General features: G+C 37.9%; 1 protein-coding gene across 1 annotated transcript in view; it reads right to left on the minus strand.

Moving 5' to 3' along the window:
- Positions 1-14,014: 14,014 nt before the first annotated feature.
- LOC131061352 (shaggy-related protein kinase epsilon) overlaps positions 14,015-14,820 on the minus strand; it is a 97,112-nt gene continuing 96,306 nt past the window's right edge. Inside the window, exon 13 of the mRNA XM_057995001.1 lies at positions 14,015-14,806. Coding sequence (XP_057850984.1) covers positions 14,736-14,806 — 71 coding nt within the window. The 3' untranslated portion in view covers positions 14,015-14,735. The remainder of the gene's footprint in view (positions 14,807-14,820) is intronic.

Below are 14,820 nucleotides of genomic sequence, written 5' to 3' on the forward strand. Positions count from 1 at the left end.
ACCAGAGGATAATTTTGTGCAAACCACCACCACGTTGTGTGGATGTGAAACAGTGGGACTCCCACTAGATAAAGATGCAGTCACCATTTGAAGAAGATGATTGATAGTGAATGTGCCCCAACCGAATCACATGTGTCTGTTTGAAGATATGTTTCTCAAATAGGGAAGCCACATTAATGCATTGCAGGATGTAGATGACAAAGATCCACTCCCACTGGTAAGTGGAGCCTTAGGTGCATGAGATCAGGGATGTGCACCAGATCAGTCAGGTAGACATGGTGAGTTGTCGATACAAAAATTGAAGGATATGTTTGTCACTTTGACAAACCAATTGATAGGAGAACCGGCCTATAGATGAAGAAGACAAGGTTGAGCAGTTGCAGACAGATGGAGTGTGTTGAAGATTGATGACATGAGGTCATCAAGGTGTTTACCAGTAAGTATCTCCATCGGTAATGCTGACAAAGTGCAGATGTAGAAGGCTCCCAACTGATGAAGATGTGCATGAAGTAGGTTGGCATGTGTGTTTACCGGTTTAGGTACTCCACCAGAAGAGAAGCAGAGTGCAAGGGTGAAGGTAGACCGGTTAGGGTATAACCGACAGGGTCTGTGAACTGGTAGATCAACCCGGTTGAGTGGTTGGTTGGTGATCTTAACTAGACCGACATAGAAGACTTAGCAAAGGTGGATGCCGACAAAGGGGCCATGTGGAGGTGAAGTGGCATGCATGCACAAGTCGGTGTGTTTTGTCGGTGATGTCGTTGGCGACTGGTCCAACATTTATGTTGATTGCAAATCTCGTGGAATGAAGGCAGAGGATTGCGGCTTGAGATGAAGGAAACAGTAGACATCCAATACAAACTGATCTTGCAGATCAAAGAGGAAGAAGGAAAACGCATCACGCATGTGATCAATCAAACAAAAGGTCAAAAATCATGCTACAAACGGCAAAAGAGAGAAGACGTGATTCGCAAGGTAAACAGATGGGTGATGCTCATTGATTGAGTGTTGAACATTGATCAAGGACATGATATCAGATTGGATATGATATGTCATGATGATCAAAGATCAAATCGAATGATGATTCAATGTATGGCGGAAACCCTAGCGTGCCAATGTTCAAACTCACGTTTAGGTGGGAAAATCTAGCTATAAGAGTGCGAGCCAAAGATGTTGTTGGTGCAGCTATAGGAGAGGAGAAATTAGTCAAGTGCTCAACGAAAATCAGAGGAGAGACTGTGTGAGAGAGAGAATAGGGTTGAAGAGTTCAACCAGCAACAATGAGGCAACCGGTAGTTTGCCAATAAGTCTGACAAAGGAGTGCACCGGTGGTGGTGAACCGACAGAGAAGAGGCAAAGAAGATTCCAGAGAAGGCAAGCTGAGAAACAGCAGCAATCAGACAACATACAACTGATTGAGTGAAGAAGATCGGTGGTGACCAGCAGTTGTGTGACAGAAAGGTTGGAGAACCGGCAGAGAGCAAAACCGGCAAAGAAGAAGAGGCTGAACCAGCAAAAGTGCACCGGAGAGTAAGGTGCACCAGAGAGTGGGTTGTAGCAGGAGATAAAGTTGCTATAGAGAAAAGGTGAATAGAGAACCGACAAAGATCTATCTAGAGGTGAACCGGTGGAGAGACATACATGAGAGTTACAAAGTTCCTTTGTAACAAGAATATTACTTTTGTAATTGATTATATTCATAATGAATCATTGAGTTGGAGCTTGGTACAGGGGTTGGTGCCCTAAAGCAGGAGTGGTACTGCTTGGGTTGGTGTCCTAAATGTTGTAACTAAGGTTTTCATTGTGAGGCTGGATTAGAGCAGTAGTCTCCGCAAGCACTTCTCACCGAGGCTTTTCCCATCTTGGGTTTTCCTCATACATATGGTGTTATGTTGTGTCTCTTTTATGTGTGGTTGCATTTGTGTCATTCTCCCTTCTAACTGGTAAGTCTGCTTTATGTTAGATCTGTTAACCAGTTTACACACATAGGTTAGAAAAGGGCTAAGTTTGGAAATCACTGATTCACCCCCCCCCTCTCAGTGACATCTAGTGTTCAACAAAATCACTCAATTAGTACCAAAACTAAAGAGCATTATGTGGACATTAGACATGATAAGAACCTAAATTCTACCCTAGCTGAACATTCCTCTAAAACTAAACATCACATCCCCGTAGAAGATACCCAAATCTTAGCCAAAGAAGACAACTTCTTTAGGAGGAAGCTCAAAGAAGACATTGTCATCCACAATCACCCCTCGAACCTAAATCGGGATAATGGTTGGAATTTAAGTTCCACTTGGCATCCTCTGTTAAATCTTCTTAGGAAACCGAGATCTCCCACCCTCTAGTGCCTCTCTCGTTGGGCTCTTATTTCTTGTCCCACCTTCCTTCCCTTGCCTTTTCCTTTCCTTTTTGTCAGTGTTGTCCATCCTTTTTTTTGCTTTTATTTAATTTATTCAATTTAATTACCTTCTATTACCTTCTTCCCTTACTTTTCTTTTTTGGTTTTGTTCCCTTATCTATTACCTTCTTCCCTTACTTTTCTTTTTTGGTTTTGTTCCCTTTTCGATGTTCCTTTTTTTATATAATTGTTTCTTGGTTGTCTTTTGATATTTCATTTTTCTCATTCTTTTCTTATATATATATATATGACTATAAGTTTTCTTTCTTTTATATGTCTTTATTCTATGTGTCTTTTAATCTTTACTTGTATTTATTCATTTCTTATTTCTTTTTTGTTTTTCTTGTGTTTTTCTTTTATTATATTTAATATTATGTTGGAAATTTGGAGGAATTGATTATGTGTTGCATTGATGTTTTGTCATTGATGTCAACACTAGCTGTTTTGGTTGTTTACCGGTATCCTTTTGGTCCCAGTAGGATGATTGGTTTCTAGTTGGTAAAATCATGTTGATCTGGTATACTGTGGTATGTTTTGGCTTATGGAATTGGCTTAGATCTGCTATTCATGTTATTCAGATATATGTTCAATCAGTTGGTATTGATTTGGTGACCGGATGCTATCTTATATGCTGGTAAGCCTGGTTTATTGATCTTATGAGGGTTTCACCGGCAGAGTTTTGCTGAAGATCTTTTGATATTATGCTTAAGTGGTGTCGGTGCAGCTTCTAGAAGGGATTCGAGATGTTGATGATGATCGTGTTCGAGCCTTGACTGATTGAGATCATTGCTTTAGTGTGTGTGGACCTAAATTGGGTCTGGTGCTATCTAGGTTATGGACCAACTTAATGTAACGTGTTGTTGGGACTTCTCGATGTGTTTCCAGGATGACTTATGGGTTGGATGATATTTGTTTGGCCTCAGGACGACATGTTTTATAATTATGTAATAGGTTTTATTGTCTAGGCAGCTGACCTAATTGTTTAAAGTCTACGGTTTGTATATATATGTGTATGATCTCATTGTAGATCATAGGATGCAAGCGAATAATGTAATAATCATTCATGCAGAGGATTTGGTTGATCATAGGTGATCGAGTTGGGTTTATGCAAGAGGTTTAAGACCTCTGGTATTGAGCTTAATCGGAATTGTATTCAAGCATAGGAGATGCTATTATTGCAGTTCATTCTTCCTTTTGGATTGTAGTCTGGATTTCTTATGTAGTCAGTGAGACTCCTTTTGTAATGAGCAATGTGCTCTAGGTTGTTGGCCTTCCTGCAAGTGCAGGCCCCTCAATTTGTAATCACATACTTACTATAGAAGTATTATCTGACTATGGATAGGCTTCCCACCATGGTTTTTCCCTTTACCAAGTTTTCCACGTACAAATCTTGGTGTCATGTGGATGGTAACTATTCTCTAATTGTTGGTTGTGCTTAATTGGTATATCTATAATTTCGGTAATTGGTTTATGTATTCCAGTATTGATCTTATGTGTTCCGATAGTAAAGTTTTAAATGCTTAAAAGTTTTGATAATCTAGTGACACTTGATTCACCCCATAGTCTTTTGCATTATTCTTTTATTTGTTTATTGCTATTCTTTGATTTACATTTAATTACATTATTATGGTTTAGATTTTATTTATTATTTTCTTTTAATTATTTGGTTTCATTCATGTATACACTTTATACTTTTATTTTTTGATATATCTTCTTATTATTTCTTTTTACATTTCCATTTCATTTGTTTTTTATTACATGAAAAACAGGTTTTGTAGGGACCCGAAACCGTTTACAAATCAAATGAGGGTTAGAACTAGACCGCTCAACCAAGAGGAGAGAGGCACAACCAAAAAACAGAGTCTACCCCAAAAGATAGCAGGCAACCCAACCAAAGACAGGGCCAGAAAAACAAGCCCAAACAACCAATCACAAGGGCCCTGAAGATTTACAATTGGCCTTGTGGGAACGAAGATTCATATCAAAAGAAGGCTTGGACGTCTTTGAATGCTTCCCCTTTACAATAATCCATCCTTCTTCAACTTTAGCTGCCACAACAAACCAATCTGAAGAGCCCAGCACCGATCTATCTGGATTGAGAGAAAGAGCATCAGTAAAGGGAGCAACAACCATTGCTGACACAGGACCACATCTAGCAGATGGAGCAATAGTTGTATCAACACACGGTGAAGCAGTCGGCGAGGTAAGAGACAGCAAACCATTTTCAGTAGAAGAGACAGCAGCATCCTGTATCACAACATCTTTAATCACAAAAGCATCCTTTGTGGCATCCGAAGAATCTTTCTTCACCATAAAAGAATTTGAACCAGCCATAGTAGAAACCGTAGCATCCTAAGACTCTATAGAAGAGTCCAAAGATTTCTTTACGATCGTATAATGCTGATATAAGGCCCTTGACCACCATGAAGCCACTAGATTTTTCTTCTCTAGCCCACAATTCCCAGCCGCATAGCCGGTTTTAAAGCATCTACAACAACTGAAGGGAATACCTTTGTAATCCAAAGATTGGACCCAGCAGCCAAAAGAGGAATTAATGACAATCTCAGCTGGTAGTCCATTAGACACATCTAGCTCCACCAGAATGCGAGCAAAAATAGTATGATAAATCTCAAAGGATTCATTATCCACCATAATAAAATTCCCAATAGCATCACCTATTTCCTCAAAGAGAGAATCAATCCACAAATGGATAGGAAGGTGATAGGGAGGTGGTGCAAGTGGAATGCTCAATTGACTTGTATGTTCACTAAGTATAGGTCCTTACTAATTTCAAGGTATTGTTGTTGTAATTAGAGTGCAAAGGTTCATAGACAACCTGAAACTTCCTCTTGATCCACCTCCCTAAGACAAGAATTTTTGGTTGCTCAAGGGCTTCAACCCCATAACCACTCTGGCTTCATAAACTATCTCCTTATTCATCCTCTTAGCTTTCATTCCTCTGTCCCTAACCTGCTCCCTGACTGCACAAGGTCTCCTTTTGCTGGTTTACACATTGATACTAGGTTTTTGCTCCCAATGGTGTCTTTTGTCTTCTACGTTTTGAGATGTAGAAGTCCTCCTCAAGTGCTAAAACTAAGTTTTTGGAGTCTACCCCTCAAAGGTGTCAAATTCATGTGAGGACAACTTGTTTCAACTAGCATTGATGTCTTTTGTGCTTTTCATTCACCATTTGTGTACCCGATTTGACCAAAACTCAATTTTAAGGCCTAAAAAGGCTACAAGCAATTAGCCCTCCTTTTGGGGTTTTGTGCTCACCCTGCTCAAGCGATGGACTTCCAACTGAAAGCATCACATATTTGGATACCCTTTTGGGGGTTCTTGCAGATTTATCAAGTTTAGGGGTCCCTAAAGCCTTCTCCGTGACTGTCCCAAAAATGGGCATAAAAAGAGGGTTTTGGTACGACTTGTTGGCAAAAACCACATTTCCAACTTGGGATCCTCCAAATGACTCAAGGACACCTAATTCTGCCTTGTTGTTGGCTAACAAGACCATAAACAAAAAGGTTTAAACCTCACAAAGTGAAGAACAAGATTTTCATAATATGCACAAAAGGGAAATGCAATATTTGACAACTTTTCACTTTTTGCCTTCTACAAGCACAATTTTGCAAAATTCCAATTACAACTGAAGCATATGAACATAGCCAACATTAGAGACAAGAAGGAATCCACTTTTCCCTACACAAAGGGCATTAGGCAATTACAAATAGCAAATAGTTCACTGTCAAACTAATTAGGACTGCACTTTTCTCTTTTCACTGTTTTCCCATTTTGGACCTGCACTTTGCAATGTTAAAACTCTTATTTGAAGGTTTGTTTGTGCTTTATTAGCAATGCTCTACCTTCTTCATACATGAAGTCCTTCATACCTGCAATTTGGAGAGGAGAAATCCATATACAACTTCAACAAATATGCAAAAATTAGTCATACTTGACTGTGACAGCCTGCTGGGCGTTTTTTTCATTTTGCCTAAGGAGATCATTGTTTGATCTTGGCTTTTACATTACCCATGAGAAGGGCTTACACCTCTCTTTGCTCTTGTTTACAATCAAACAAAGTATAGATAGAGGTTTTCACACACCAATGAATGGTGGAGAGCAAACTAGGAAAGAAAACTACTACCAAACAGTAACTCACTATTTTGGTTTACAATTCATAAAACTGAAACATAAAACCTTCCTCTTCCAAACTTAGGAAGTCTCTTTGCTTGCACACATCACTTGGACATCACATAGGACTGTTCACCAAAAGAATGCAATTGCTATGGGAGAGAAAAGCATCAAATTTATGCAAGACCCTAGCCAAATGGCATACTTGCCTAGGGCTCCATGGCCACAAAACACCTTGTACCTGCACTCTTGAAACCAAACCACATATTTACATAATTTACAAATTGACCAACTGGTTCTTGAGAAGCCATGAACACTTTAGGACTCCAAGAAACCAAGTTGGTCAAGCATTCTTGCCCAAATTCCTAGACTAGGTAGTGAAACTGTGAAATCAAACCAATTTTGCTACAACTTCAAAACTTAATCAAATTTAATGCTACCAAAGGGAGAAGTCTAAGAAAACATAATAGAAACTGAAAATGCAAGAACAGTACGGAAAAGTACAGCAAGTGTACGGACTGGTGCTCACACCAAGTTAGAAACTAGGGAAAAAACAAGGTAAAATGAGTGTAAACTTTCATAATCATTAAAAACTCCGATTGAACAACCCTTACAATAGTTCCAACAAGAGAATAAATACCATTCCAGGTTGGTTAACCTCCTGTACGGATAGGTACATGCCCAAGCACACTAAATTTGACATTTTGGATGCCTAAAATGACAACTTTTATGCCTAGAAGGTGTAAGGTTGAACTCAAAACCCACAAAACACCTAAGAACACTTCTCACACCTAAAAACCAAACAAAAAACATGCCTAGACCTTTTCAAAACAAAATCACATTAAAAACTCACTTTTTACAACATTTTGCCAGGCAACTCCAAAACTGGCAATTTTGAGCAAAAGATGAAAACAGGAAATCAAAACCACATAATGAGTTCAAAACTCATCCAAACAACTTAAAGCAACACAAAAACAACTTAAACAACCATTCCCACTCAAAGCTAATGAAAATCAAACTTACTCTCAAACCTGTGTTAAAAATGAGGCCTAGGTGCTCCTGCACCAGAAGGTAAGGAAGTCGAACCCAAACCGGAATTTTGTTGAACTTCTCAAAAAGGGGGTTAAAATCAGAGTGCCAGGGTTTGGCCAAAAGCAGCATATTATCTTTCTAATATAAAAATCTTTCACACATATTTTTTCTTCTATCCTTAGCATTCTCAAATTTAGCAACAAAGAAACCTTTAGCCATAGGTATATGTGAACTGTACCAGCAATGAGAGGCTCCCAGTGTTGAGAGATCCATTTATGTAGCTCTAGGAGGCTAGGCCAAATACCCCTGAATCTATAGATAGCACTATGCTCCATAAAAACCTTCACATTGTTCTCTATTTCCCAATCGGTATCCTTTTTTACATTGACAGAGGCAGCATAGGAGACAGGGATAAACCCCCTACCTCCCCCTTTGTGTAAAATAGAGGCATTAGATGGATCCCGCAACACCCGAACAGAGTCGGGGCCAGGGCCCTCAGTAGCCACCAACGCCGAGGTGACTCCTACACAATCAAGTGCAATGACAGGATCCGAGTTACCGTCGGGGAGAGCAGATGCAAGGGAGCGGATGGGAGCACCAGGTGGGAACATTTTTGAAACTTCCATTTCATTTGTTGCACTTATATTTAAAACTTAATATATACATTCATTAATATTAATTTGGTTCCTATTTTCTTTGTGAGTGTTTTTTTTATCAACAAAGGGTCAAGGCCGAAAATATTGTATTAGCTATAATATAAATACATAATAAAAGTTTGGAACTGTTTATGAAAATATGTCCTTGATAAAAATATACAAAATTCTGCCCATAGATCTACTTGGACGTAAACCAAAAGTTATCCATAAGTTATCCAAAAAAATTAACAGCTGGCCAAAAAATTAAGTCTACCAGTACTAAAAAGGAATAAAATTGGAAGACCTAACCTGATCATAACTTGCTGCAAAATTAAAGCCACCCGACCACGACTACTAAAAATTCATAACCCTGAAGATGAAGGAGCAAAGGCAGACAAGGTCGAAGCAAAAGCAGAGGCAGAGGCAAAGATAATTGAAGTGTCCACCCAGTGGACAATCGTCGGTATTCTCATACCCCAAACAATTGCAAGAGGTTTAGGAAAGCAATCTATCTTTTCTGATTGTCCAGGGCCTCCACGAGCAAAAACTTCATTCAGTTCAACTTCCCAATCTTCCACTCTTCTGAGGCTAAATTTGTCAATCCATGAAACCCCAAGTACTTTCTTATCCAATTTTTGTCAAGGGATTTTGTCAACTTGAAGATAGCCCAGAGGAAATTTGCACTTCCTTTTATCATAAAATCTCTTGCTTTAAATATTTTCTCATCCTCAAAGTATAAAATGGGAAACCTAGGAGGAGGTTTCCCATTTCTAATTGTTACATTGAAATCAATTGACGAATGGTCAATTTTTCATCAATGTTCTGCAAAACATTACGCAGTCCACTAAGTAAATCCGCCTTAAATGCCTTTCTACAAATCTTCTTTGTTTTGTCTTTTGGCAAACCATGGTGAAGGAGAGTAGCAACAAATACAACTGGGATTTCCATGTTTACCCTATAATTGTGGTTTGTTCTCATAAAATGATCTCCTAAAATTTGTTTTACTGCTCTGGAGATTACAAAATATGGTTCGTTGAGGACTTCCCTCATCCTGTTTTCCTTGATTTCCCCTAAAAAAGTCATCTCTCTCTTGGATGAGAGAAGCCGAATGGGAGTATCCATTGCAAAGTGTCGTTTCTAGCACCTGAAAACACAAGCAAATGCACCTGCAACAGTATTCGAAGAAGAAAAAACTTTAGCTACATAACGAAGATTCAAAATGAGAAATAAGACAATCTGAAAGAGAGAGAAGGGAGAGAGAGAGAGAGAGAGAGAGAGAGAGAGAGAGAGAGAGAGAGAGAGAGAGAGAGAGGGTGGGGGTAGGAAGAGAGGGATAGAATAGGATAAGGAGAGGGGGAGGGGAAGAGAGTTAGAGACAAAGAGAAAAGGGGATAGGAAGAGAGGGAGAGAGAGATAGGGAAATAAAGAGAAGGGAGAGAGAGTTAGAAACAAAGAGAGAAGGGGATAGGAAGAGAGGGAGAGAGATAGGGAAATAAAGAGAAGGGAGAGAGGGTGAGAATAGGATTGAGAGAGAGAGAGGGGGGGGGGGGGAGGGGGTAGGAAGATAAAGATAGAATAGGATAAGGAGAGGGGGAGGGAGAATTAGAGACAGAGAGAAGGGGATAGGAAGAGAGGGAGAGAGATAGGGAAAGAAAGAGAAGGGAGAGAGGGAGAGAGAGAGAGAGAGAGAGAGAGGAGGAGGGAGAGAGCGTTAGAGAGAGAGAGAGAAGGAGAGAGAGAGAGAGAGAAGGAGAGAGAGAGAGAGAGAGAGAGAGAGAGAGAGAGAGAGAGAGAGAGGGTGAGAATAGGATTGAGAGAGAGGGGGGGTGAGAAAGGCAGTTAGAGAGAGAGTAGGGGGAGAGGGGGTAAGATAGAGAATAGGGAATAAGAAGAGGGAGAGAATATGATAAGGAGAGGGGGAGGGAGGGAGAGAGAGAGAGAGAGAGGGAGGGAGAGAGAGAGAGAGAGAGAGAGAGAAGTGTGAGGGACAGAGAGATGAGATAGAACTCAAGAAGGATAATTAGGGCTCAGAATAGATAGAGACGATGATGGTGGAAGGAAGACGAGAGAGGAAAAGAAGAGAGACGTGCATGTATACAAACATATATACATATATCTATATAAATATATGTATATATAACTATAGATATGCATATATACATACAAACACATTATATATGTATGTCTATACATATGTATAGTATATGCTAAGTTTACAAGCATACATTTTGATGTTTTCATAACTCATACGGGTTTTGTGAAATTCAAAATGATGTTTTTCATAACCCATACTAGTTTTGTGAAAATCAAAATAATGGTTTTTCATAACCCGTACGAGTTTTGTGAAACTCAAAATGATGTTTTTCATAACCCATATGGGTTTTGTGAAACTCAAAATGATGATTTTAGTTCTACATAACCCGTACGGGTTATGTAGAACTATGAATGGTCCTTTTTTTTTCAAAACCTGAGCAAGTTATCTTGCACATCAGAACCTGTGCGGGTTTTGGCTTGGTAAGAGGGTTGGAAAACGACCCTAAGGTTTGCAAGCTCATTTTCCCTCCATTTTTGTCTCTTTACACGTTTTTTCATCTTCCAACATGATTTTTCAACTTCATCATCATCAGGTTTACAAATGATCAACTGGGTATCTCTAAAATTACCACCATAATTTCACACGTCTTCTCATCTTTCTGACCATATAATTTTTTCTATTTTTAGACAGCATTAACATAGTAAACTTTAATTTTCTTTACCAGTGCCTTAGCAATCCTCACAGACATACATCTACCATTCTTTTAATAACTTTTGATATACTTGACCAAATTCAAAATAAATTACATGTTAATTGTTCGACACTAAATTCTATACAATTTTTTTTTTTTAAGTTTTCAAGTTCAATTATTTTGATGCAAGTTATGCCCAGCGCACGAACATGTACCAAATTTTCAAGATGCAGTCACTTCAAAAAATCATTAAAAAAAAATACTCAACGAAAAATTACAAAAAAATACACAACTTTTAGATTTCAATCTTACCTATCATCCTACCAAAGGGTTTTGCAAAATACTAAATCTAATTATATATTTTGTGCAATGCACAAAAACAGCTATGTTGTGTTTTTTAGAAAAAAATCAAGAACAATTTTTCGTGCAAGAGAGGTTTGACCTTCTTAATCTTATCCAATTTTTAAAAACTTTAGTAGTTTAGAAACTAGATTCAGAGTACTAAAATCCTTATTCTTTTCTCAACTCCTAGTTTTGAATGTGTGACCTTCGAATATCTCTTTGAAGTTCAGGTTTACCTGTTTTCAGAAGAAGAAAAAAGTGGCCACTTATACCCCCCTTTTTGTTCACCATCTTGGTGCACTTACCCACAAGTTTAAGATATCACCTTGAAGATGAAGAAATTTGATAATCTTGAATTAAGCAATTGTTAATACAATAAAAATTAAAAACTTCGCAACGTGAAGCTACAACCCCCTAAATCATGCACAAGGATGATTAAGGTTCAATTCGAAGACAAGGAAGGTCATGAGGTTGCATTCAACATAAGGTCAAGTTCTATATCAAGCATAGGCATTACAAGGTCAAGCATCATTAGGATGAAGTACAACCTAAGGTCAAGATTCCCAAGTCAATGGATTGAAGTGCAAATATGATTAAGCTAGACAATTTCAGAAGAGTTAATCAAAGCTAGGATGCTTGATCACTTTGATGGTACAATTTAGGAATATGCCCCATCTTCATCATACCCAACTAGATAATGTTGAGAATCAAGAAATATTGCTCAAGCACAAACATTTCTCCATGATGATCTACAAGGCAAGACAAGTTGGTGCCTAGTCATAATCAATCACTTAGGTAGTGCCACATCAACCCGTCCAAGTTCATTGAATCTAACCCATTCAAGGATGGAGAAGGTGACACATGGTGTTGCATCAAAGTTTTTTAGCATACCTAACCGCATTTCTCATTATTTAGAATTCAAAAGGACATGTGTCCTGTGTGATGAAATTATTTCATTGGCTAGAGAAGGAGTTAGTTGTAACAAACCTTTATTAAAGTTTTATTGTAAAATCTTGGCCATTGATTTGAGAATAAATCTTGACCCTTGAATTGTAACAAGGATCTCTATAATAGGCCTAGCCTTTTCATTTGGAAAGTTTAATAATTAATAGTTTAAAATTAGACTATTAACTGTTAGAGGTAAAAGTAGAGGATGAAAGGAGGAATTGTTGCCATGACTCATGGAAATAAATATTTGATTTCATTGAAGTTATTGTGGATCTTTGTGTTGTTTCCACATTTGCATGGTTTCTTGTTACTTGGTTCATTGATTATAGTGGGTGCTTATGAAGATATTGTGATGAATTCCTTGGTTCATACTTTTTTTTTGTTGGTTGATTGTAAGCTACAATGTAAACTACCCTGAGCCTAATCATTGTGCTAAGTTCAATTGTGGATACTTGTTCAAGTTGTGCCAACATTGGGTATTTGGATGATATAATTGCAACGTGACAATCTTGCATTTCCTTAGAAAATTGCATCAAGTTTGCATGGTGGTTGTCGTCTTGGCGAAACAAATCTTGGTTTGAGGGAGTTTGTATATTCAAGTAAAATTCATCATCATTGTTGATCTTAGGAGTAGCATAGTCTTTCTAAACCCTCATCTTTTTTGCTGTTATTTTCCAAGCAAGTTAGTCACAGCGAGAGTTCAAGCAAAGCATAAGTCCCCTTGTGATTCCAACAAAATCACATCAAATTCACTGAGTCTATGCCAAGCAACTAAGTCGCATAGTTCGCATTGTAAACCTTGGAGTTGCTTTGATTGAACACTTTGTTTAGCATTTGAAGTTTCTTTGTTCAAGAGAGGATAGAGTACTCGATACTTTATTCTGTGTTGTAAGGTGTCACAAAACACACATCAACACCTCCCACATTCATCATTTGGAAATCTATGAACGGTTCACCCTATTAATGAGATTTTCTTGTTATTTTGGGACTTTGATATTTAATTAATGGGAGAAAGCCCCATAATACCTCCTTCGTATTAAAAAATAAATAAATGAGATCTATGATTCCCATTCAGCATTTGTTTCTAAAATTCCATTTCTTCAAGACACCTTGGTTCAAAATGCCAAATATATAATGATTGTATAATCGTTGCCAAATCTTACCACTTGGATAATAAAAATACAACCGTTGTGGCCTAACATATGGGAGGAAACCAAAGATTGGTCCTATTAACAGTTGCAGAAATTGGCGGATCTAACATTAAATATTGAATAATATATTTGTGAAGAAATTGTCAATTGACAATATTTAGAAGGCCGATTAACAAAAACTAGCCCATCAATCCACCATAATTTGAATGGTTCCTAAATAAAAAAATTCTGTAAGCATCTGACTGGCATTTTTTTTAAATTGATCTGCGTGCACATTACACAACCAACACATGAACCCCTACGGATATAGCTCCCTAATATGTTATAATAATTAAACATGAAATCTTGATGCGTGATAAATCTCCGAATGACAGTCAAATAATCACCTTAAAATGAACAACCAAGAGTATGTAGGGAAAAAAATAAGTATAGAAGTCAGTCTTTTATGAAGTTTAAAAAGTGAAAAATTACAATAAACAGTTTTCTTCTAAAGACTTAAAACACAATTGAAACAAATACTCTCGAATAAGACAAAAGCAATCAGATTACTAGTTATGACCACTAGAAACATCGAACAGGGTTCCATTATAACAGATAGGAAAGCAATTTCGTAAACTAAGAAATAACCAAAATAAAATATCCGTTCAATTACAAAAAACCAAGATATTCAAATTTCACTCCTTAATCCTGTCAATAAACTGACATCACCAAAGCCAAATTTACTTGAAAAGAAAAGTTCGTTAATTTTCAGGCATCAGGCTAGTATTACGATTTCACCCACATGAATCCATTCTAAATATACACCAATCACGGTCCATCAGAAGTAAAGATTTAATAGCCTTCTCCCAAGAAAGCACTTGCGTAAAATAAACTGTTACCTTCACTGGTATAAATCCTTGGGCATTTGATCTGGCCCTATTCCTGACATAATGCTTACGTGCATTCCACCTCTTTCACTGCGGGATGTTTGCCTACCAAAATATAATCATACCTCATATGAATGCCCCCGTGTAAGAGCAACATACTGCTTGGAGCTCTCCTGTCAGGACTCAAAACTGAATAACGCGAAGATGGCAAGGAGTTCATATTACAATGGAGAGAATAAGAAGTTACAAAAAGGTTTTCTATCCATACATATTAACTATCTATGAGAACAAAGTTTCAACATTGAGATATGTGCTGCTAGTAGTTCTGGACATCCTAATAAATAGTCTCATCCTGTGATAAATTGTGACAAATAAGGTCTCATTTACTAGTCCCCACAAAAGGATGCTCTGAATGATAATGGGAAATAGCCACAATCATCAAGTCCTTTGCACCAGCTATCAACACGATTATTTTTTGTAAGATAATATGGTTACATTGACAGTCATGTGTTGTGCTTCCTTGCATGCTCAGGTATAAGTCGCTGAATCAACTCTGTTGAGGCTCCCTGCAATTCTGTAGAATTTATG

This window comes from Cryptomeria japonica, chromosome 11 (assembly GCF_030272615.1).
Source record: "Cryptomeria japonica chromosome 11, Sugi_1.0, whole genome shotgun sequence".
Taxonomy (NCBI): Eukaryota; Viridiplantae; Streptophyta; class Pinopsida; order Cupressales; family Cupressaceae; genus Cryptomeria; species Cryptomeria japonica.